Source organism: Miniopterus schreibersii (assembly GCF_964146895.1).
Source record: "Miniopterus schreibersii genome assembly, chromosome: 18".
NCBI lineage: Eukaryota > Metazoa > Chordata > Mammalia > Chiroptera > Miniopteridae > Miniopterus > Miniopterus schreibersii.
In genome coordinates, this window is record NC_138121.1 from 7,969,793 (window position 1) to 7,992,600 (window position 22,808).

The 22,808-nt window shown below is 52.8% G+C and overlaps 2 protein-coding genes across 3 annotated transcripts; both read right to left on the minus strand.

Annotated features, from left to right (window-relative positions):
• Positions 1 to 249: 249 nt before the first annotated feature.
• DLL3 (delta like canonical Notch ligand 3) lies at positions 250 to 10,746 on the minus strand. Of its 2 annotated transcripts, none has more exons than XM_081118368.1 (9): positions 10,675 to 10,746; positions 10,270 to 10,551; positions 9,396 to 9,453; positions 8,079 to 8,321; positions 6,819 to 7,036; positions 5,672 to 5,894; positions 3,826 to 4,420; positions 3,380 to 3,464; positions 250 to 3,043 (listed from the first exon to the last, which is right to left on the minus strand). In XM_081118368.1, exons 1-9 carry the CDS (start codon positions 10,741 to 10,743, stop codon positions 3,038 to 3,040), a joined length of 1,779 nt encoding a protein of 592 aa, XP_080974494.1. In that variant the 5' UTR covers positions 10,744 to 10,746; the 3' UTR covers positions 250 to 3,037. The 2 variants fall into 2 exon arrangements, with proteins under 2 accessions (XP_080974494.1, XP_080974493.1); XM_081118367.1 differs by having other exon boundaries at positions 3,321 to 3,464.
• Positions 10,747 to 14,848: 4,102 nt separating this feature from the next.
• On the minus strand, positions 14,849 to 22,792 carry TIMM50 (translocase of inner mitochondrial membrane 50). The gene is made up of 11 exons (XM_081118512.1): positions 22,648 to 22,792; positions 21,538 to 21,694; positions 20,938 to 20,969; positions 20,703 to 20,724; positions 18,957 to 19,015; positions 18,745 to 18,864; positions 18,219 to 18,323; positions 18,017 to 18,115; positions 16,907 to 17,063; positions 16,486 to 16,592; positions 14,849 to 15,563 (listed from the first exon to the last, which is right to left on the minus strand). Exons 1-11 carry the CDS (start codon positions 22,753 to 22,755, stop codon positions 15,462 to 15,464), a joined length of 1,068 nt encoding a protein of 355 aa, XP_080974638.1. The 5' UTR covers positions 22,756 to 22,792; the 3' UTR covers positions 14,849 to 15,461.
• Between the last annotated feature and the right edge of the window lie 16 nt (positions 22,793 to 22,808).

Genomic DNA, 22,808 nt, shown 5'->3' on the forward strand with positions numbered 1-22,808 from the left:
AGAAGGGGGGCAACAGAAACCTGTAGAAAATAACAACAGATTTTACATTTATATAGTGCTAAGTGCTACACACACGCCCACAGCTAGGAAGTGGCAGAGCCAGGATTCAAAGGGAAGCTATGGGACTCAAGAGTCCCAGAGCAGAGGAAGAACTCAATTACACTGTGAGCTCCTCCAGGGTGGGGTTTTGTCTTGTTCTCTGCTTAATCCTCAGCTCCTAGAACAAGACATGGCACAGTAGGTGCCCAATAAGTATTTGTCTTTTTATTTTAAACTAGTTTAGCTTAACACTTATAAGAAGTGGAAAAAATAGCGCAGAGGCTTCCTGCGTAACTTTCGTATATACATAACATCTTACATAACTACAGGATGTAAAACCAGGATGTTGACATTGGTCCCATATTATGAGGTCAGGTACAGACCTTATTCAGATTCATGGCAGGGTTTCAAACGGAAGAGTCTTGATACACTGTGCTTCCCAATCCCTGAGCCCTTCCTGTGTTAAATCTTGCAGCTGGATCCAAGGAAGGTTATGGAAGACACTCAATTTTCTGTGTGATGCTAAGCAAGTCTCTACCCATCTTGACTTCAGTTTGCCCCTCTGTGAAATGGGCTTTCCTCTTCTAGATAATATTGAAAACTAACATTTACTGAGCACCTATTTTATTTGCCAACTTCTGTTTAAAAAATCCTTTGCACTGATTAATACAACTCTGAAGCAGATTCTGTTATTCTCATTTTACCAGGAAGGACATTAAGACACAGAGAGGTGAACCGACTTGCTTGAATAAGTGGTATAACCAAGATCTGAACCCAGGCAGTCTGACTTCTGTGCATTTGTAGGCTTTTTATTTTACCTTTTTTCCTTTTAGTAATCATTTAGGTTACTTTATGTACTATTGCCATTGTGCTAAATACAATACGTTTTGGCCTGAAAGATTTAAAGCTTGGTCAAAAGAGAAAAAAAATTAAAAGCTGCCCCTTCGTGTGGAATGCCTTCTACCTTAGTCCTCTGGGGCTCTTCTTCCTTTCACATGTAAAGTGAGCGATTTGGACCAGAATAACTTTTCCTTCCCTGTGGGCTGATTCTCTAGGATGGTCCTCCTCGCACCAGAAACTGCTACTCTACTTTAGATTAAACCTGTAGTAGCCTGCGGGGCAAAGCCATAGAGCAGAGCCTGCTGACTTGGGTAGGGGACCATTCCCTTATGATGGTGAATCAGAGAACTTCGGTCATTCCTATTTGATAATCCAGCCAGCTCTGTTGCTGTGATGATTAATGGATGTGGGATGGTGCCAAGACTCCGCCAAAGGTGAGGCATCCTGTAGACCAGAAAGTATATCAACGGAGGAATCCATGGGACTCAACTGCTTGCCTTCAGTTTGTATGCAGACATTGATCAAAAAAATATGATGGGTTCTTCCCATCCAAGATGGGAAGGCACGTCTTCCAGCTTTGCTTTGAAATTGAGTTCTGGTCTCAGCGGGCTGTCCAAGGCAGCAAAGATTCCTTGCCTCTGAACTTTGAGAGTGGTCTGAGAAGGAATCATGGGCTGGTGGTGATGGCTGGTTTTAATCTCAATTTAAATAGTATTTTATAATAGGCTTCTGTTTCAATGTCCATTTGTTCTTTAATGATAGTCATTCCTCATGATACAGAAATTCAATACAGTAGAACCTGAATGTCTAGGTATTTAATCTGTAGTATCTGTTGACTGAATTAAAGGAATAAGCAGACCTCTTGGCTGATCTCTCTCCCTTCCTCTCTCTCTCTAAAATCAATAAAAACATTTTAAAAAAGAAGGTTTCCCCACTCCCAGAACCTGGACTGGCCTTGTGATGCTTTAGCCAATAGGATGGGGGGGAGCAACATGTTCAGTGGCACCCACTCTCTCTAGTACCCCTGCCTCAGCCAAGGGAAGAAGCCAGGGCCAGTCTGCTGGAGGACGAGAGGCCCCATGGAGCAGAGCAGAGCAGTGCAGCCAGCCCCAGCCCACTCCTGAGCTTACTACAATCATTTGTGAGCCCCTCCTAGTTCAGCACAGCACAGCCACAGGCTCTCTTCACCCACAGGAGGAAGTGGAGTGCTAATTACTTCTTGCAGAAGCCAACCATGTATCCTATAGAATCCCATAGTCTGGATTTTGCTCATCCCTGCAATGTTATATAACATGTTCTTGTATCCCCTGAATTTCCTGTAAATTAGTATTCAGTTGAGCTATATCAAATTGCCAATATCCAAAGTTTTAAATCTGAGCAGATCTTAGTGTACCTCCCTTAGGGACAACAGATGGAATCAGTCTGCTACTGGAAAAAGTTGTTACCTGGTGATGTCATGGGAACCCTTCCTGAAGTTTTCCAAAACAATAATGCATATACATGGGAAAACTTTTAAAATAGAACAAAGGTGTACACAGAGAAAAGGCAGTCTCCCCAGGAATTGTTGTACATCATGGTGGGAGCTGGACTGAGGAAGCAATCTGTCAATACTTGGTGAAATTGGCAGCTGTGCCCTATAACCAGGCAATCTCTCTCCTGGGTATATATCTGTGGCAGACTCTATTCCATTCAAAATATTCACTGTCCCACCCTCACAGAGGATTTACTTACTGCCCCATGGATACCAGGCTTAGCCATGTGACTTACTTCAGCCAATAAAATGTGAACAGAAGTGTTAGGAGCCTCAGCACATGGTTCACTATTCCCTTTCCCATAGTGCCCAGAAATGTGCCAGATAGAGGCTGCTCTTAGCTTCAGCCCCAGAGCGAAAACAACATGGAGCAGTCCTAACACCAGATACAAAGCACACAGCCTGATGAGCCAAAGCTGATCAAAATAAGAGTCTTTATAGATGTCTCTGGGGAGATGGAAAGAAAAAAAAAGATATAAATAACCATTATGTACTTCCAACAGTAAAATTCTCCAGCCATCCCTTCCAGGTTTCGTCTGAGGCAGAAATTGGTTGGGCACCATCAAGTAAATACAAAAATATCCAAGCTCTGTCTCCAGGTGCTGATGGAGAAGGAGGAGGAGCAGGTTAGGCCTAGAAACAAAATGTGTAGGAGGCATTAGAAAGGGCTGCCCCTCCCCTCCTCTCCCTCTCCCTCTCCCTACTGAGGGGAAATCAGTGGGGAAGGTCTGCCTGAACCTCCCCACTGTAACCTCGAAGCCAACAGGTCTCCGGAAGGGAAGGTAGCAAGCATTTCAAAAGGGCAGCAAGAGGGCTACAGAAAGAATTATATTGAGTCAGAACTGAAAAGTGGGTTAAGGACCTTCCAAAGACGACTCCTCATTTTACAGATAAGGTAAAGGAAGGCTACCGGCAAAGCAGGGGCTGCCTCCACCCAGCGTGGGCAATGTTTGCAGAGGGGGTAGCTACCTCCCGAACATAGACCGAAGGAGCAGATATGACGGAAATCTCGGGAGAGTCTCCATCTTCAGGGCGATTCCAATCTACTGACGGGCTGCGAGAAAAAAAATTAAAACCAAGGCTCTTTAAATTCTCAGATCTTGTTTTCCTCACCCACTACCGAGGGGAACCCAAAGCCAACTAGGAGAATTGTGAAATGACCAATCAGAAGAGGGCTGGCAGACCCCTCCCCTCACAATCCACAGGCCCTTTTGTAACATTCTACCAACACTGACCAATTTTTTTTTAAAGTGGAGTTCTTAATTAAAAAAAAGGGGGGGGGGGAGCTGGAGCAGAGATAACAGGAAAGGGTATCAGGAAGCCCATCAAGGAATCAGGCCAACTGCACAAAGATTGACAGCTGGACGCCAGCAGCCCAGAGGAACAAGGCATACCTCTGTGGCCCCGCCCCTCACCTCCGGCGATCCCCGGAGCCCTCCTGCGTCCTCATGTTGTTGAGTGCATCGGGGAGCGCAAGGACGGATGGCTCCGGGGTCCCCGCCAGCAAGCGAGACCCAGTATCTGGGCCGGGGCCACAGCGTCGCACATGGACCAGCAAGAGCGCAGCGCCGGCCAAACCCGCGGCCACCAGCAGCCCCAACGCCGGTGGCAAAAGAAAGCGCTGCGGGTCACCCTGCCTTAGGCCCGGCGGGGCCGCGGGCAATGCGCCTGAGCTGTCGTCGTCCGCGCCGTCAGAGTGGACCGGAAACTCGCAGCGCGCGCCCATGTAGCCGGGCGCGCAGGCGCAGACCAGGCCGGAGAAGTGGGCGTAGCAGCGGCCGCCGTGGGCGCAGGGCCGCGCGGCGCAGGGATCGGCGCGCTCCCGGCAGTCGCGGCCGCCGAAGCCGAGCGCGCAGGAGCAGCGGCGCGCGCCACCGCCCTCCAGGCACGTGCCGCCGTTGGCGCAGGCGCGGCCGGCGCAGTCGTCCAAGTCGTGCTCGCAGCGTGGCCCGGCGAAGCCGGCGCGGCAGCTGCAGCGGAGGGCGTGGCCTAGGTCCAGGCAGAGCCCGCCTGTGGGGGAGGGGCATCAGGGGCGCGGCCCGGGGGAGGGTCCCCCCCCAGGCCCGCCCGCGTTAGCCGCCCAGCTCTGTAAGCGCCCTCGCCTTTTCTCTGGTTTCCTGTCTGTCTCCATCTAACGCAAGGGCCAACCTTTGTCCGTGCCTTACCCCTTCTCCTTTCTTTTCTCCCATTCTTTTCACCTTTCGCCTCCCAAGCTCAACCGGCAGGTCTCAGCTGTTGTCTCCTCCTCCAGGAAGCCCCCCGGGACTCTTTCTCTCATCCCAGCCCTGCACAACCCTGACCACTCTCGGCTCTAGCTGAGGATGACTCTGTCTTCCCCTTTGGGCTAGTACGCCCATGGAGGCAGGACCCACAGCTGTCCTAGTCACTGCTGTGTCCCTTGTACCACTCAGCCCAGAATGAATACTCAGTGTTTTGATGAGAATTAGTTATAATAAGAATGCACCAAGCCCTTTACATTCATATTTAAACTTTCAACACTTAGTTCAAATCAGGTCTCTCCACTGCTCAGACACCTCCTGTGGCTCCATCTTTTTCTGGGTAAAACCAGAATCATCCTTTGTAGCCCATGAAATTCCACAGGATCTGTCCTGGTCACCTCCCTGACCTCATCTCTCACCACTCTCCCCTTGCTCACTGCTCTAGCCACAGGGGCTTCCCTGTGATCCTCAACACATCAGGCACATTCCTGCTCAGGGTCTTTACACTTTCTGTTCCCTCTGCCTAGAACATAATCTTTCCCCAGATCCCCACATTGCTCCCTCCCTCACTACCTTCAGCAAGGTCTCCCCTAACCATTCTAGCTAAAATGTCCACCTATCTCCCCCTCCCCCCATACATACTCCCCATCCCCTTTCTGGCTTTATTTTTCTTCTTGGTTTTTATCACCATCTAACTTCCCACATAATTTACTTATCTTGTTTATTGTCTGTATGCCCCATCAGCTCTATGAGGGCAGGGGTTTTGGTTTCATTCCCTGCTGTATCCCCAGTGCCTAGAACAAAGTCTAGCACACTGCAGATGCTCAGTAAATATTTATGAGATAGAAATATCCCCTCACCCATTTGACAAAAGTAAAAACTGAGGCTCGGAAGAGGGGCACTTCTCCAGGCCACGGGCCTAAAGAAGGCAAAGCCAGGGTTGCCACCTGGGACTGTCTGAACCAAACCCTGCTCTTGCCCACTGACCATGCAGGGACCCAGGTCCCCACCCTTCCCTGACGTTCGGGTCTCCCCACCTCACCATTCTGGCATGGCTGCAGGTTGCACCGGTCCACCCTCTTCTCACAGTTGGAGCCTTGGAAACCAGGCGGACAGTGGCAGATGTAGGCAGAGTCGGGGTCTGCACCTCCCACACACAAGCCGCCATTGAAACAGGGTCCATCCGCACACGTCACTCCGCTCACCTCACAACGCAACCCGTAAAACCCACGGGGACAGGTGCATTCGAAGGACCCGGATGTCTCCTGGGCAGGGGCAAGAGGACTTCAGATTGATGTCTCCTTGGAGCAAAATCCCACCCCCACCCTTAGTCTTGACCATGGATGGGGCTGTTCCTTGTCAGGTCCCACCTCCCAGCCTGCGAGGCCTCACCTGGAAAGCCCTCCCAAGACAACCCCTCCTTCCACTCCATGTTTCTTCCACAGGGAGGGGGCTCTGGAGGCCCAGAGAGAGCCCATTCCTACCACTGCTTCTTTGCCTACCAAATGCTGCCTGCCTAGTCTGCCATCCCCAATTCTGTCTGTATAGCCAGTCTTACTTTGAGCTCCTAGCTCTGAGCCCCTCTCCTCCATGGAGCCTTCCCTGGATCTCCCCTTCGCAGGCCCTCCCCCTAACTTGAACCCTGAGTGTGTCTCCCTGTTCCATGCTGGCAGTGTCAAGGGGGCCCACTCTGGGCTCTACATGATCCCAGTACACACCAGGCTCACTCCCACAGCCACACCTTTGCTTACCCCAGGCCATTTACCTGGTCCACCCTCTCCAGTATTTCCCCTCAGTCAAATTGGACTTCAGAAACCCTAGACCTGGGCCCATCTCCAGGATGCTCTCTCTGATACGTCTCCATCCCAAATCCCCATACCACCTGGCCCCACCACTCCCTACTCTGAGTCCAGAGTTGTTCTCTATCTCACTGGAGAGACAGTTTGTGGCCCCACAGGACTCATCATTCCCACACCACACCCTTAGGTGCCACCCATTGGGCCTACTTGCCCCAATCCCATTCCTAGCACCTCATCCTAGATGCAGACTGGACACCTCTGGGAAGCCCTCCCCTGATAGCTACCCCAGCCCTCCCCAAGCTGTTGTCTCATGGAGCTCCAGGCAGGCGGTGGGGGGGACTCCCAGGGTCAAATCCTGAGCAGGAAGAGGTAGAAGGGGGTGATACTAACACTACAGCTGCCCCCGTTGGCACACGGATTCCCATCACAGGGCCCAGGACCAGGTATGAGGCATCCAGTGACAGCAGAGGATGGGCCCCTAGAGCTGAGACAGGTGCTGGTGGAGACGGGGACTGTGCAGAGGGGCCCAGTCCAGCCTTCCAGGCATCGGCATTCACCAGGCCGCTCACAGAAGCCGTGCTCTGGGCTACAGCCGGCTCGACAGGCCGCTATGGGGGACAGAGAGGCAGAGGGAGAGGAATATCGATGAGGGCCGAGTTAGGAGGACAGAAATCGGAGCTGTTTCTAAGCACTTTCTGTGTATCACCTTTTTGTCCTTGTGACACACAACCTTCTGGGCTAGATGGTATTGCAACCCCCAGGTAACGGACAGGGAAACTGAGGCCGAGAGGTGGGATGACTTGCCCAGCGAGAAAGTAAAGGGGTGAGGAGTTGAACCCAGGCCACTGGGCTCCAGAGTGTGCCCACGGAGGAAGACTGGAGTGGGAGCGCACAGGTCTGAGCTTGGAGACTGGAGGGTGAGGGAGGGGCAGCTGGGGGTTGGGGAGGGACCCTGGCCTTTTAGTAGAAATGGGGGGCCTTGGATTATTAGGGCAGGGCTGGGAAGATACGGATTAGCCTTGGAGCCCTAGGAGCTTTGGTGGGGCTCAGAAATTTGGGGAGTGGTCTGAGGATTTCCAGGATGGAGGCCGGGAATCCCAAACTTTAGAAAGCAATGGGGTCTGGCCTACATTTGCAGAGAGAGGATGAGGGATCCTTTGGTGGGGGCCGCTCCGAGGAGTTTCCAAAGCTACTGGGTGGGGGCAGGGAGGGCCCCAGAATGAGAAGAGCTCTGGTGGCCATAGCATCTGGAAAGGCGTGGGGTATGGGTTAGGGGAGGAAGGGGGGAGACCAGCATAGGAAATGGGCATGGGGTTTCTATCTGGGGCAGCAAGAGTGCTAGGAAGAGGGAGGCGGGCTGGAGTGCCCAGGCGGGGCTGGAGAGAAGTCTAAGGTCCTCGGCCTTCCTGAAGCGGGCAGCTGGGTCATGGGAGGGAGCTAAGGCCCGTGGGTGAAACTAGAGTGGGACCTGGGGTACAATGGGCAGCAGGCAATGGCATTCCCTAGTTTCCTGGACTGGGATTCTGGGGTAACTGGCAGGGTTCCCCAGTTCCCTAAAGAGGGCAACCGGGTTGCAAAAGGGACCCGAGGGCGGTGAGTGGAGCTAAAGAAGGGCCGGAGATGAGGTGCAGGCAGAGCGCAGATACTCACGCGGCGCCTCGCACTCGTCCTCGCCAGGCCCGCAGGGGCGCAGTCCCGGGCCGCACCGCGAGGGGGCGCTGCGCGAGCGGCAGAGGCGCGCGCACGCGGCCCCAGCGGCGGGCGGCTCGCAGCGCGCTCGGTAGGAGAAGCGCAGCTCCCAGGCGCCTGCGCGCTGCACGTCGCGAGCCCACGGGCCCCCGGCCGCCAGGCGGCGCCGGCCGGCCACGCGCGCCAGCAGGCTCCAGGCCGGCCCTGCGGGGAGAAGGGAGCGAGGCCGGAACGCGCCGGGTCGGGTCGCGGCCGCGCTCAGTCTCGCGCCCGCTCGCGCTCTTCCTGGTCCCTCTGAGCGAGGCCAAAACGCCCATTTTCAGCCCCGAGAATGGCAGTTACCCCTCAGGAGGGCGGTGAACTCGCTAATGCTCCCTGGGACCTTTGATGTCGCGATCCTATCGAGTACCCAGGGACCATCACGATGATCACAGTTCTTCCGCAGAAGCCAAAATACCCCAATGTTTTGATCCACAGTCTTTGTATGTTAGTACTGAGACCTCTAATACTCTGTGACATTTGATATTTCTATATGGCCAAGGGACAATAGCGGGCCTTTTGGAGTGCGGTCATAATACCCCCAAAGTGTGCCTCGGGATCTTCCTATATCACAGTGGTGACAGAGAGCCCAATTACTAAATCCTAAATTACCCTCAATGCTTGAGGCCTTGGAAATACCGGGAGAGTGGCAGTTTCTTCCCAGCAAGACTATCACACCCCAATATTGTGTCACAGTTTTCTGTATCAAAATGATGACAGATACCCCACGTGGGCCTTATGTGACACCAACGTACCCTCAATTAAGGATAAGATCACCCTATATCCCTCCCTGAAACCTTTGCTCAATAGTCTCTGATAAAACTGCAACATCCCATGCTCCCTGGGACCTCTATATGGACACAGTGTTTCGTGCACAGGAACCAAAAGTAATGTACACTCAGTTCTCAAAATCAGATGGTGACAGAGCAAGACTGTCACTGTGAGATGCTCGATCCTGCTCTGGTGGCTTCAATTCCAAGACAGTAAGTACTTTCTCTGCTTTACCTGGTATTGAGTCCACAGACCCCTACATCCAGTACCAGGACATTTCTGTATCGACATGCCAAGAGTCCTGAAGCCAATACCCAGCAGCACCCTCTAGGAACTGTGACGGCATCATGGGTCCAGCAATCCTGTGAACGCCCCACCCTACAGACAGCCCATGGCACTCTCCTGGGCCTCATGTTGGGCCCCAACTCCCACAGTCTACACAGCAGTCCCAAGACTGAAGACACTCACCTCCAATCTGCTCTCCTAATTCCTCTCTCCAGGTTTCAATGATGAGAGAGAAGGTGCCCTGGAAGGGCGAGGGGAAAGAATGAAAAACAGTGGTCAGGGCGAGTACTCGATGAAGGCCAGGGTTTAGGAGTGATGACCATTCCAGGCACCAGGCAGACAAGGGACAGTTTCCAGAGGGGAAGGAATGACAGTTTTGGCTTTCTTTATTGAGCGTTTGATAAGTGATAAGGACTATACTCAAGATGACCTGGTTGAATCCCTCAAAAGGGACCCTTGTGAGGTACACTGATGAGCTAGAAAAGGAAAAGTCACTTGCCCAAAAGGACAAGGGTCTAGAATTCAAATACAGGTTTGTTCTCCTCTGTGCTTTTGGGGCTGTGGGATGGGAGGGAGGATTTTGGAAGTGAAAGAGTCATGAATACAGGCCCCAATTGGAGGATATGAGAAGGGATAAGTTGAGAGGAGATTGGGGGGTTTCCAAGACAGGCTGTGAGAGGTTCCTTAGGTGCAAGGAGAATTGGAGATAAAGACAGGAATCCCAGTATTTAGGGATGCCCAAGGGACAGAGGCAGGGCTCTATGAATTTATGATTTCCAGAGGGTGAGTTGGGGGGTTCCAGGTATTTGGGGTCCCAAGCATACAGGGCTGGGATCATAATATTTTGGATACCTAGAGGGCAAGTTGGAGTCAGGAAAGCTGGGGTCTCCAGTGGGTAGGGTTTTTGGGTCTGAGAAAGGGAATGTCCAGGTGGTAGAGTTACTGGGAATTTGGAATGGGAGGGAGACAGGGTTGGGGCCTTGGAAGATGCAGGACAGAAAGGGGTCAAGGTTTGCATAAGGACCCCGGCACGGGGGTTCCCCGGGGCGTGTCTCACCGGCCAGGCGTCCCGGAAGGGCACGCGCATGAGGCCACCGGGCAGCGGCAGGTCAGGCGCGGGAGCCCGGGACTGCTCAGTGTAGACAGGCCCACGAGCGCTCAGCGCCGCGCCCAGGGCGCACGGGGACTCCACGGCCTCCTCGGAGACCCCTGGCTTCAGGCAGACTCTGAAGAAGAGGCGGCAGCGGCCCCGGGGGCTGCAGGGGGACCTGGAGGCCCCCGGGCCTGGTTCTGGCCGGAAAGACTGGATCTGAAGCTCGAAGAAGCCGGCCGGCCGTGCCTGGAGCGCAAGGGGCACAGGGTGACGGCCTAGGGTACCCAGGCGTCCGGTCCGCCCGCGCCCCCTTCCCAGGGCCTCCGGCTCTCACCCCCTCCCATCCTCCCCTTTCCAGTCCGCTCTGACCTGGGGAAGGAAAAAGAGCGCCAGGATCACCGTCCAGGACAGGAGTTGGGGCATCCACGGGCCGACCATGGCCTTTCGGAGGTCTGAGGAGCCGCAGCGGCTGGCTCCGAGACTTATATCTGAGGGGACGGCTCCGCCCCTTCAAGCAGCCCTGGGGCTCCAGGGGACCCTAGGGGAGGAGGTCGCGGGGAAGGGGAGCATGCTGGAGCAGCTGTAAGTTTGTGTCTTGGGCACAGGCAATGCAGTGAGTGTGTACAATCTTGTGTGTGGTTGTGGGCACGACTGTGTGTGGCTAAGGATGGGGTAGGGTTAGGGGGCTGTATATGATGATTATATGAGCGTTTGGTGTGAGCAAGAGCTACTGGAGGGTGTTCGTGCCTTTGTGATAGTGTAGCTAGGTGAGATTATGTGGCTGCACGTGTGTCTCAAATTGTATGTGGCTAAGCCTGTTTGTGAGGCTGTAAATAATTCTAAGATTCAGTGTGTGTGTGTGTGTGTACACACGCACGCCAGCACGTGCTGTACCTAAGAAGAGAATGGAGGTGTATGTGACTTCATGATTGTGTGACTTGCATGTGTAAAAGCATATGTGAGATCCTGGACCACTGGGTGTAGTCCATGTGAACCTGTGGTCTGTGCAGGTGCCTCTAGGTGGCCGTGGGGAAGGGGTGGGGGAAGGTCTGTGCAAGGCTGTGAATGAAGGTGTGTGTGTGAAGACCGAGTGTGGGAGGTCCATGGGTATAGCCGCACGTGGATTTGATGAAGATTCGGAGTTCTTTGTGGACGTGGACGTGTTTTCCCCTCCCCAAGACAAAGCCGCCCTCCCAACCCGCGTCATGGGTGCAGCAGACGCCCGGGCGCGGAGCCGGGCCGCGGAGGGGACTCCCAGCTGTATGCAAATGCCGCCATCTGCCGGGCGGCCGGCCCCGCCCCCTGCGGGCTGCAGCTGGGCCTCCCGTTTGGCCTCCGGAAGGTGTGAGGAGCAAATGGGCAGGAAATTCCATCTTCACATATCAAGGGCCCGCTCCCTCACTCCAAGATGAATGGGGTAGGGTCGGTGGGGCGGGGGAGACCCCCCAGAGCCCTCCAGAAATCCCTTAATAGTCCAGGACCACGGCAGGGAAAGCCAGTTAGGAGCAGATGTTCCAGCGCAGTCGCTCTGTGCCAGGTGCTAAGCAAAGCTCTCCCCCCGGATTAAGAATTTTCATACTTAGCGGCTAATTATAGGGAAAACACAGGTCCGATTTATGTTTTTTTCTTCAAGACTGAATAAAGCATAGCCCAGCAGTCAGGCATACAGCAAGTGCTTAGTGACTTTATGAAGAATTCAACCGAGGGCCATGGTCAAATTGTGCAGGGCATCCCAGGTTCCATTGCACAGCTTTGCCCTCTACTGGTTATATTCTCACCATTCAGACTTCACCTCCTGCGGGAGGCCTTCCCCAACACGCCACCGTCAGGCACCTCCTCTGAGTTCCCAGTCCCCTGGGATTCCTCTATCCCAACCCTGACCTCTGGGGTCTTTCTAAGCACACATCTGACCATGTCACTCTCCTGCATAGAATCTTCCATGGCCTTTAAAATACTTCAAGATTCTAAGGTTGAGGCCCCCCTTCCACATCCCCCCTACTCAAACAGGTCCTGTGGCCCCAAAGTAGTGCCACACCTTGTGGACCAATTACTGGGGGGCAAATTGGGCCCTGTAATGGGGTAGGTGGAGGGAGCTTACTATGCAACATTCACATGGAATTTGGAGTCAATAGAACCAGCTGTGAGAGAAGGAAAATTCGTCTTAGATAATAACTTGGGAAGGTAACAGATTCCAGATCTGATACCTCAAAATTTTTAAATATTGTAAAAAGAGCCAGCCTTTATTGAAGGCCTGTGCCAGGTATAAGTGTTTCACGTGAATCCTCTCATGTCTCTGTGTGAAGTACTTTAAGGGATTTCTAAGCGTCTTTTTAGCTATTCAGGACTTTTCCTTATGCGCCCACAGAATGCCATGCTGAGGCGACATGTGAGCAAAGACCTAAAGGAGGGGAGTAAGCCATAGGGTCTGGGGGGCGGGGGTAACATCCATGGCAGAGACTATCAAGTGCTCCAAGGTGGCCACCATACCCGGCACACTCAGATATCCCCACGGCTTTCCTCATTTCATTTTGGTCTTATCTCAAATACATCATCCCAAGTCCTTTCCTGACTGTTCCATCCCATCTAAAACAGCACCCCAAGTCCCCAACCCACTCCATCTCCTTACCATACCATACTTTTTTCTTCTTTTTTAAGAATAATTTTTAATTACTTTTTAGAGAAGGGAAACATTGATGAGAGAAACATCAGTTGGCTGCCTCCTGCATGCCCCCTACCAGGGATTAAGCCTGAAACTTGGGCATGTGCCCTGATGGGGAACTGAACCAGTAACCCTTCGGTGCACAAGATGACACTGAACCATACCAGCCAGGGCTATTTTTCTTTATGCATTTATTACCCCAATAGCTAACCATTGTCTGTCTTCTCCATGAGATTATCAGCTCCACCAGGTCAGTTTTTCTAATTTGTTCATCAATGCACTCTAGCCCCTAGAACAGGGCCTGGCAGTGGGTGCTTAGGAAACAGTGAATGACTAAGGGAGGCATTATTAATCTCTTATGAGAAAAAACTGAGAAGCCTGAGACCTTGTCCAGGATCACAGGGCTTGTGAATGATGTGTGACATGGGGATTCAGACCCTGTTGGGGTATGTCTTCACACTGGCCCAATCCTGCCCTTTGGATGATGCCATGATGCAGCCCTAGAGCGTTTCAGGAAAACATTCTAGGCCATGTACCATAAGCAGGGTCTCAGAGGCCACCTGTGCACAAGTCCAACTTTATCCTCCCCTCTTGCCCTCCAGCCTCGAGCAGGTGTGGCCTGAAAGCACCATCCCTGAGCCAGCACCAAGGTTGGGGGAGAGGCCTGGGGGCACCCACTGGGCACTGAAACATGCGCCACCCAGAGTGCCAGAGCCTTAATCTCCAGGGGCCACTTTTGACCACTGGGGGACAGAGGCCAATGGGCAAACACACTTCCTTCTTTCATGCCCTGTGAGCAGACAGATCCCAGTTACATTTCAAAAGGCTCCTCAGGTTCCTGGGACTGTGTCAACCATGTGGTAGGCAAGCACACACTTGTGGTGGCTCTCCTTCCATCTACGACTCACTCTTCCCAGAATCACATTGCACAAACACATAAGCTTCAGTCTCCATCTTTTGGTTAAAAGTCTCCAATTCTCAAAGATATGGGGGGGAGGGGAACAACTGCAGGCCACTTCCTCAATCCTGTGGAGGTCCTCAAGCTAGGGAGTCCTAGGGACATCAAGAAATCATTCCCTACATTATAGACAGTACACCCTGGAGTTGGAGGGTGCATATCTTCTTTCTTTATGGACATCTGTGCGCCTTTTAAAAAACCTAGAGTTCAGAAGTTCAACCTGGTCTACAAATACAATTATAACCACCACCAGAGAAGGTCTCTCTAAAATATTTAACTGGTACTAGCACTAAATGCTGCCTGGAGGAGAGGGTGGGACAGCAGCAGGAGGGGCCAACAAAATGTACAGGTTATTTCAATCTGTGAATAACCAGTATGGCCTGGTAACAAGCCCATGTGAGTATACATATAGCTTGAATAGGAACTGTCCCATTTAACCCACCTACCCACTCTACTAAGATAGGTACTGTCGTCACCTCCATTTTACAGCTGAGGAAACTGAGGCAGAAAGGTGCCTTGCCCAAAGTTCACACAGCTACCATCTGAGAGCCTACAGAGTGTCTCCCTCAGCCCTCAAGCCTAGTGGGGGGTAGGTGCTATTATTATTCTTTTATAAATGTGGAAACTGAGGCAATGAGAGGTGAAGTAACTTGCCCAACATCACAGTCAGGTAGTGGTAGAGCCTGGATTTGAACTTAGACAGTCTGGAATTCATACTCTTAAATAGTAAGTGCTGTCCAATGCAGGACCCAGGAGCCACATGTAGCTTTTAAAATTTAAATTAAAATAAAACAAAATTTAAAATTCCACTCCTCAGTTACCCTGGCTACATTTCAAGTACTCAATAGCTCCCTCCCCTCGTGGCCACTGGACAGTGCAAACACAGAACAGTATAAACATGCATAAAGTTCCACTGAGAGTGCTGCTATAGTCTGCCTCTTTTAATTAGAAGCCAAACATTTAAGTGCTGGAGATTTAATATAAAAATCCCAATTTTTGGCTTCCACCGAAAATCCGAAGATCAATCAACTCTATACCCACCTTTCCATGGGGCTACAGCCAGCAGAGCTGAGCAGCAGCTGCTCTCTTGAGATGGGGCCATCTTTGCCCACCAGAGTCCACTGAGCCCATGCTTCACACATTTACACAGCAGCCTAGCAGCTACCTGTCTTTAACCCCCCAGGGCAGCCCTCGCTTCTTTTTTCCAAAGATGGGGAATTTGTGGCCAGAAAGGGAGATACACTTTTTGCAGATCACACAGTACATGGGAAAACTTAGCCAGAGCAGGGGCCCAGGTTTTCAGATTCCCAGGCCTGGGTTAGAAACCAGCCCTGATCTACCAAAGCACCCACTTTGTGCTTGGCAGCTGATCAGCCACTCAGACCTCACCCCGATGGCCCCATCTGGAGACTCTCCGGACACAGGAGTATGGCATCTGGGATGGACTTTATTGGACATATGGCTGTCCAAGCCGTGGTCTGGGAGCACTGCTGCCTGAGATCCGGGACCCAAGCACTGAGTTTGAGGAGGGCCCAGAAGTCAGGGCTGTTTGGAGCGAGGCCACAAGCGGCTGGTGAGAGAGCTGAAGAAGAGGTTCTGCTTGCTGGACTTGGAGAGCTCGGCCAGGCGCTGCTGCTCCTCCTGGGGTCAGGGCACAGATGGAGGAGGGGGAAAGTCAGCCAGGGTGAGCAGAGCCTTCTCCCAGACTCCCTGGTCCCCAGCCCTCAGCCCAGGAGCAACCTTCCTTAAACCTCTGCCCAGCCCAGATCCCTTTCCCCAAACCCCTAACCCACCAGCCCAGACCCCAAGAACCCAGCCCAGACACTGGCAGGAGCCAGCTCTGAGCCACAGGAGCCCAGACTCAAATCCCAGTACTCATGATCCCCTTCCCCAGGTCCCTGGGGGTTCATCTCCTCAACCCTGGGAAACTATTTACCCTAACGTGGATGCTGGTGAGACTCTAAGCCCTTTACCAGACTACACTGTTCTGCTCCCTGGGCCCCCAGTAACTAGTCCTGACCCCTATGACCTCTGTGTGGATGCTGCAGGATCCCAGGCCCAAATCTCCCAGGTACTCCGGCCCTACTCCAAGGACCCAACCCAGAATCTAGCCAACCTCAGCTCAGATCCCACGGAATCTCTTTCCTAGACTCAATCCATACTCTTAGCCCTACTTCCAAGTCACCAGGATTACATTAGACCACCAGAATTCCTTCTCCAGACCCTTGGGCCAAGTGCCCATGGATCCCCTTCCCAGACCTGATCCAACTCATGGTCCACAAAAAACTGGGGTCCGCAGACCACCTCAAGATGATCAAGGACAACCCCTCTCCCAGATCTATCTCAAATGCTTGGTGTTTCCTGCCTCCTTTTCTCAGAGCAGGTGCAGAATCAATTTGCCCGTCATTACAAGGGCCCTACAAGACATGTGGTATGGAAGAGAAGGTATTTGCTCAAGGTCACATAGCCCACAGCAGAGCCAGACTGCTCCAGGGCTCCACCTTCAGGAGCCTGGGGAACTGCTGTGATGTTCCCAACCTAGGCTGGGGATCTGCGTACCCACCTGCTCTAGCCGGCTTTGCCGCTGTTTGAAAGCCTCCAGCGGGTCATCCTCCAGGGCATAGTGCTCCAGCACGGTCCGCACATCCTCCACACCATTCAATGCGATGGCTGGGGGCACAGCAGGTAGGGGTCAGACAGGCTGAAGGCCTGAGGCAGGCAGGCCCATAAGGGTAAAGATCAGATACTAAAGAGGGGACCAGTGCTATCTGGAACGCTTCTCAACACTTTAAAAGGGCTCCCCTAAACATTCCTGAGGAGCACCCCAAACATTCTAAGAAGCTTCCCAAGATTGCAAGATGCTTGTGGACCTCCTACATCTCAAGTATAGTACCCAGCAAAAACAAGCCAGAATCAAGTGGCTAACATTCCCCTTGAGGGTCAAAGGCTCTAGGGTCAGAGGCCAGGTCAGGGGTCAGCCTCACTCTTGAGGAAGGCAGATAGGTCCAACAAGACCCGGTCATCGGAGTTGCCATCCCAGGGCCTCAGTGCGACACCATTGTAGGGCTGTAGGCGGAAGGCTTCCTTCTTGCAGTCCACAACCACTACACGGGCTGGGTCCCGGTTCAGACAGGAAATGTCCTAGAAGTGGGTGATTAGTTAGGTTAAAGCCTATGCCCCTTCCCTCCCAACCAGGAACCCAGAGGGAGAGGGAGAAGGAGAGGGAGAGGGAGAGGGAGAGACAGAGACAGACAGACAGACACACACACACCATTGCACACTGGGATCACCATGAAGAAGCCCTCCCAAAGACCAGGCTGGGGTGATGGCATCAAATCCCCCAGGGAGCTAGTGACACAAATTCCTGGACCCAGGGCCCAGTGCATAGACAGGTTGATTTGGAGGTTCCCTGGGGAGGGAGCCAGACACTTGTGTGTTCAACCACTGCCCCAAGTGGCTGTGACATGTTGAAAGTTTGTGAACCTCTCACCCAGACAGAGGTGCAGACAGATCTATAGCCACACAGGGACTCACTGAAAGACAGGTACCCAGACAAAGACCCTTCAAAACCCTTAATCGCAGCTCACATCCTTCTGAACCTTGAAGAACTATGTAAACCCACCAACATACAGTGAGAAACCTAAAAGACATCTAAACATATGGGAACTTGGGCCCAGACCCACAAAGAGACCCATTCACAGAACTCCTGGACCCGTGGATGTATTGCTGGTGACAGCAACAGACCCCAGGTCAAACAAACCCAACACGGTCTCAGATAAGATACTATAATTACAGTCCCAAAGACTCAGTTCCAGACACAGAAACAAAACCAGCTTCCAAACCTCATGTCCCTACCCCTTGCCTCTCTTTGGGGAGACCCCTATTTCCCCCCACTCCCATTGACAGATTCTGAGGAAGGGAGAAGAGCCCAGAGGCCCAGTCCAGACTGGGGGCGAGCTGGTGTCCAGCCAGAATCAGAATTGGAGCACACCCAGAAGCAGGACTGACACTAAGGTCAGAGCTGGGTCCTCTTTCCCTCAGGAAGTGCCAGTCCCCCCAACCCCAGAGATCCACCCATGGCCCCCACATGGCACCTTCACATGGTGCCCATCCATGTATCGGGTGGCGTCCCGGAAGAGGCGGTAGGAGATGAAGCCGTGGGGATCCACACTGTCGATGAGTGGGAACGCAGTCTGGAGTACAATGGAGGGGGAACAAGGTCCGACTGAGCCACAGCCCTGCAGCTCTCTCGTACCTCCCCATGTCGACCACCCCTCCCCTACAACAGGGCCTCACCATGCCAGTCTCTGATGTAAAGATGACGATTTCATACAAAGGGGCAAGCTGCTGGAATAAGGTCTCAATGCCTGGACGTTTCTTAAATCTCCAGCCAGTGGCCAACTGTGGAGGCAATGAGAACAGTGAATACTAAGACCCAGAGGTCTCCAGAGTCCCCAAGAGAACAAAGACCCAGCCTTAGGGGTTCCCAGAACCAGCATGCTCTTCCGTCTTTAAGGTGCAGGGGGGTTCAGAAGTACATGGCTGTGACTATGGGAGTATGGAGGGTCTGGGTCCCAGAATAACAACTGGCTCTTCTATAGCACTTACTGTATGCCAAGGCACACTTACAAGCTAAGAGGTGGGGAGTATCACAGTTGAGGAAAGAGGCAATGAGGATGATACCTCCTCCCCAAGATTACACAGCAGCGCTTGGGCTAAACCCCAGACTGGCTCCAGAGTTTATGCTCCTAACCACATCATCATGATCTGGCCACCCAGGTCTATCCAGTGTCCCCAACCCGTTGCCTTCCCCAGGACACACCGACCACTCAGGGTGTAAGAGGACACCAGTGAGCTCCAAGACCAGTGTGTAGGGTGGCTGGTAGTACGGCTCTCGCAGAGGGTCTGGGAGAAGGCAGGGGCTGGTGGGCTCGATGATCATCTGTGGTACAGGGACAGAATGGGGGCATTCAGACAAGGAACAGGTGGCTGGGGAATGAAGGGATAGGGACTGGGCCCAGGGCTCCTGCTCACCTGTCTATAATCTTTGAAATATTTGTATGTCCGGCGCAACTGCTGTACCAGAATTGGATCTAGAACACCAGAGCACAAAGGGATTCCAAGATAAGCCACTGTTTAACCCCTGGACAAACCAGGGCTTTACTTATCTACCAGATACAAATAGGTCTACATACCCACCTGGTTTGAACCAGCTCATTTCTAAGTCCAAAGGTAGAAACGCAATGACATAACCACCAGACAGGAACAAATATATTTATTCATCTGCCCAGTTTTAACATAAATACTTCTATCCACACCCCACCCCAGGTATAAAATAGAATGTTTATACATCTGCCCACTTAAAGCCCACTTATAACTCTGTTGACTTGATGCCACTATATTTAGTGCATTTGGAACCACTAGGCTTCCAGATCTGTCTCCTTTAAGCCAGTATGCTGAGCCTAGTTAAAAAACAATGGACATGCCCTGGCCAGTGTGGCTCAGCGGCTAGAGAGTCGGCCTGTGCACCGAAGGGTCTGGGGTTTGATTCCTGGTCAGCGGCACATACCTGTGTTGTAGGCTCGCTCCCCGTGCCCGGTTGGGGTGCGTGCAGGAGGCAACCAGTCAATGTGTCTCTCTCACACTGATGTTTCTCTCTCTCTTCCCACCTCCCTCTTTCCCTCCTACTCTCTCTGAAAAGCAATGAAGAAAATATCCTCAGGTAAGGATTAACAAAAACAAACAAACGAAAAATGACAGATATATGCACACATGTTATGTACTTTAAGTCGTTGTTCTCAACTAGGAACAATTTTGTCTCCCACTCTTCCCAGGAAATTTGGCAATGTCTGGAGACATTTTTTTTATTGTCAGAATACTGGCATCTAGTATGTTGGGGCCCAGGATGCTGCTAAACATCCTACAATGGACAGGACACCTCCCACAACAAAGAATTATCTGGTCCAAAGTATCAACAGGGCCAAGACTGAAAAATCCTGGTTTAACTGAATGTACTGAATCCAGTTTAAGGCAGAAAACTTACATAATTGCCTACTTCAACGCAGTATTTTTAGTTTTAAAAACCAAAACACTGAAACCAGTTAAGCTAGTAAACACATAGCTTAATCCTGCTTGTTTACCTAACCAGTTAAAATCAGTATATTGATCTGTTTAAACCAGTAGGATTCTGTTCCTGCCCAGTTTAAAACAATGTATCAACATGCCAGTTTGCAAATTTCCCCAGCACAAACAGGTGGCTTTCTGGACCTACTAATTTTATTTTTCTCCTGGCTCTTTAAGAAGGGCCAGGTGTGACTCTCTACTATCCAATTTGTCAGAAAAACTCCACCAAAAGCTGGTTAACTAAAAGCAGGAGGGCGGGAGGAGGCATTGTTTTGGAAATGAGGAGTTGGATGTGGTAGGGGCTTGAGGGGGAAAAAAGAGGCTGTCATAAAGAGGAGGGAGTTAGGGGCCGCATATGCTTAGATCTAAGGCACAGGAAGCCATGTGTGTCTGCCAATAGTGCCTTCTCCCCAAGCACTCCCACCCCAGACTCCCCTCCCCCACCTGTCCCTGACCATCTGCTCCTGGGTTGAGGGGCCAGGGAAGGGGACTAGGGCTTTGTAACATCCCTCGCCTGAAAGCCACCCAGCTGCTGACTCCCCTATCCCCCAGTAGGAGGAGGAGGGGCCAGGGGCACCATATGGGCAGGGCAACATCCCTGCAAATGGAAGAGTAGGGAGGGTCAGAGGACCCCAGAATTTGTGCTTGTTTACTCACCATTGTCGAATTCATCAGGAATCTATGAGGTAGAGAGAAAAACAGGGTTTGGGATGGCAGAGGCAAAACCCCATCACACCCAGAAAAGGAATCTCCAGGGCCCTGGAAGGAGTAGGCAAAGGTGCCTGGGAGGGAGAGACTCACCCCAGACCAGAAATGAGCCTGAACAGACCAAAGGGGAGAGCACCCACAGGACAGGACCCCTGGCAAGACTCTGGGTCTCTTTCCCCCTCACCTTGGCACCAGTTTCATCCACAGAGTTGTTTCCTGAAAGGAAGACAGGGATGAATAAGAGGAATGGGAACCCTGTCTCCTGGGCCTTGAGGGAGGAAGCAAGCAGGGGGCCTGGACTCTTGGGTGTCAGGGAAGAGGGCTTGAAACATGGTCTCCTAAGATTGAGAGGAGGGGCCAGGGAAGGGGACTGGGGCTTTGTAATGGATCCCTGGGTCTCTGAGAAGAAGGAATGGGGCAGGGTGTCCTGAGTCTCTGAGGGATAAAGGGACTAGGGGAGGCTGAAATTTTGGGTGGAGAGGAAAGAGGCAGCTTAAGAGGCTGGTCCAGGCCTATCCTTCCCCATCTTTCCCTCTTCCAATTGATTCCCTGTAGCCTAGTGCAGAAACCAACTAGAAACAGTGGCATCTTGAGCACAGGGGATTAGAAGGGGAAAAAAAGGAGATTTCCTCCTTTCCAAGGCAGAAGGTCTAGTTGGCTGTCCTATTGTGGGAGAAACCAGGGAATGATGGTGGGTAAAGCCCTTAGGGTAAAGATGGGAAGGTTCTGCGGGAGAATAAAGAGCCAACAGAACAAAACTTCAGGACAGGAATATGTCCCTCACCGAAGATATAGACGACACTCACGGTCCCACCGGCCCCAAGCAGCCCAGCAAGCCAGAGTGCGACTTTTTTCGCATAGCTGGGACCCTCCTTGCCCCGCTGTTGCTGTGACCCCTGGGCCTGGGCCTTAGTGCTGGGGTGGCTCCCAATCTCCTTGGCCTACAATTGAGAAGGGACAGGTTAGCCAAGTAGGAAGAAAGAGAAGTCAGGATGGTTCCCACAGCCTGGTCGGTTGAGTGAAGGTTGGGAGCCAGGAAGCAGACACCCACATAGCCTGTGAGGTTGAGTCCCTGGAGGGGCAGCCAGGAGATTAACTGGGTCTCTCAGAGGGGTCAAGAAATACTGTCCAGCACCAGGATCCCAAGGATTCAAAAGCTGATAGGCCAGGTGCCCAGGAGCCTGAAGGCAAAGGACTGGAGAACCTGGAGCCCAGAAAAGCAGGGCAGGGAAATGAGATTAGGGAGCCTGGCTGAACACTGGGATGCCAGGAGCAAGCCAATGGAGGGCACACGAGGGGATAGAACGGGGAGTTAAGGCATCCCGATGTCTGGGGCTCAGGATATAGAGGGAAAGAGACTGCTAGCGGGGGTGGGGGTGGGGGTGGGGGTGGGGGGGAGTGGGAGGCGCAATCGCTTGTCTGGGGATTGGGGAAGTAGGGCACGGAAGTGATGGACCTGGAGGTCAGAAAGGCTGGTTCTGTCAATATCGAGGCAGGGCAAATCAAAAGTCCAAACATCTACTTCACTAACACCACTACCGCGGGGAAATTACCCCGAAGGCCAGGCTGGGATCCCAGTGTCCCGAGTCCCTTCTCCTCAAGTTATTACCTGAGAGGTCACTGAGGTGAGGAACAGGTGACCCTCCTCCCCCAGCACCCACGTGGTGTCCAAAGGAAGTGGAGTCCAGGGAACGTACTTAAGTTCCCAGCAGCTAGCCCTGGGGAGCAAGTGTTGGCCACCCCCGGAGGCTGGGAAAAGCCCCGAAACGCGGGGGGCGTTCCATTCAGCACCCTGAGGTGCTGCGTCCCAGAACCCTCGGGCGGCGGCCCCAGAACTCCCCCCAGAACTCCAGGAAGGGGCTCCGCACCGGGAGCCCACCACGGTTCTGCTCACCTGGTCTGAGGACCCGGGGGGAGGCGACACCACCCTCGCGCATAAGCCCCGCGCGCCGAGCCGGAGCCCGCTCCGCAAGCGTAGGGCCAGCACCGCCGAGGCCGCCATCTTACCCTGACGTCACTCGGTCCCGCCCCCTCGCCCCCCCTCTCCTGCGGAGC

Coding starts and splice junctions, on each gene's coding strand:
- DLL3 (XM_081118367.1), bottom strand. CDS start 10,743: ATGGTCGGCCCGTGGATGCCCCAACTCCTGTCCTGGACGGTGATCCTG. Junction 9,454..10,269: donor CCTTCCGGGACGCCTGGCCG/GTGAGACACGCC, acceptor TCGCCCTTCCAG/GGCACCTTCTCTCTCATCAT. Junction 8,322..9,395: donor ATTAGGAGAGCAGATTGGAG/GTGAGTGTCTTC, acceptor TTCTCCCCGCAG/GGCCGGCCTGGAGCCTGCTG.
- TIMM50 (XM_081118512.1), bottom strand. CDS start 22,755: ATGGCGGCCTCGGCGGTGCTGGCCCTACGCTTGCGGAGCGGGCTCCGG. Junction 19,016..20,702: donor TCCTGATGAATTCGACAATG/GTGAGTAAACAA, acceptor CTGGTGTTCTAG/ATCCAATTCTGGTACAGCAG. Junction 15,564..16,485: donor GGCAAAGCCGGCTAGAGCAG/GTGGGTACGCAG, acceptor CCCTGACCCCAG/GAGGAGCAGCAGCGCCTGGC.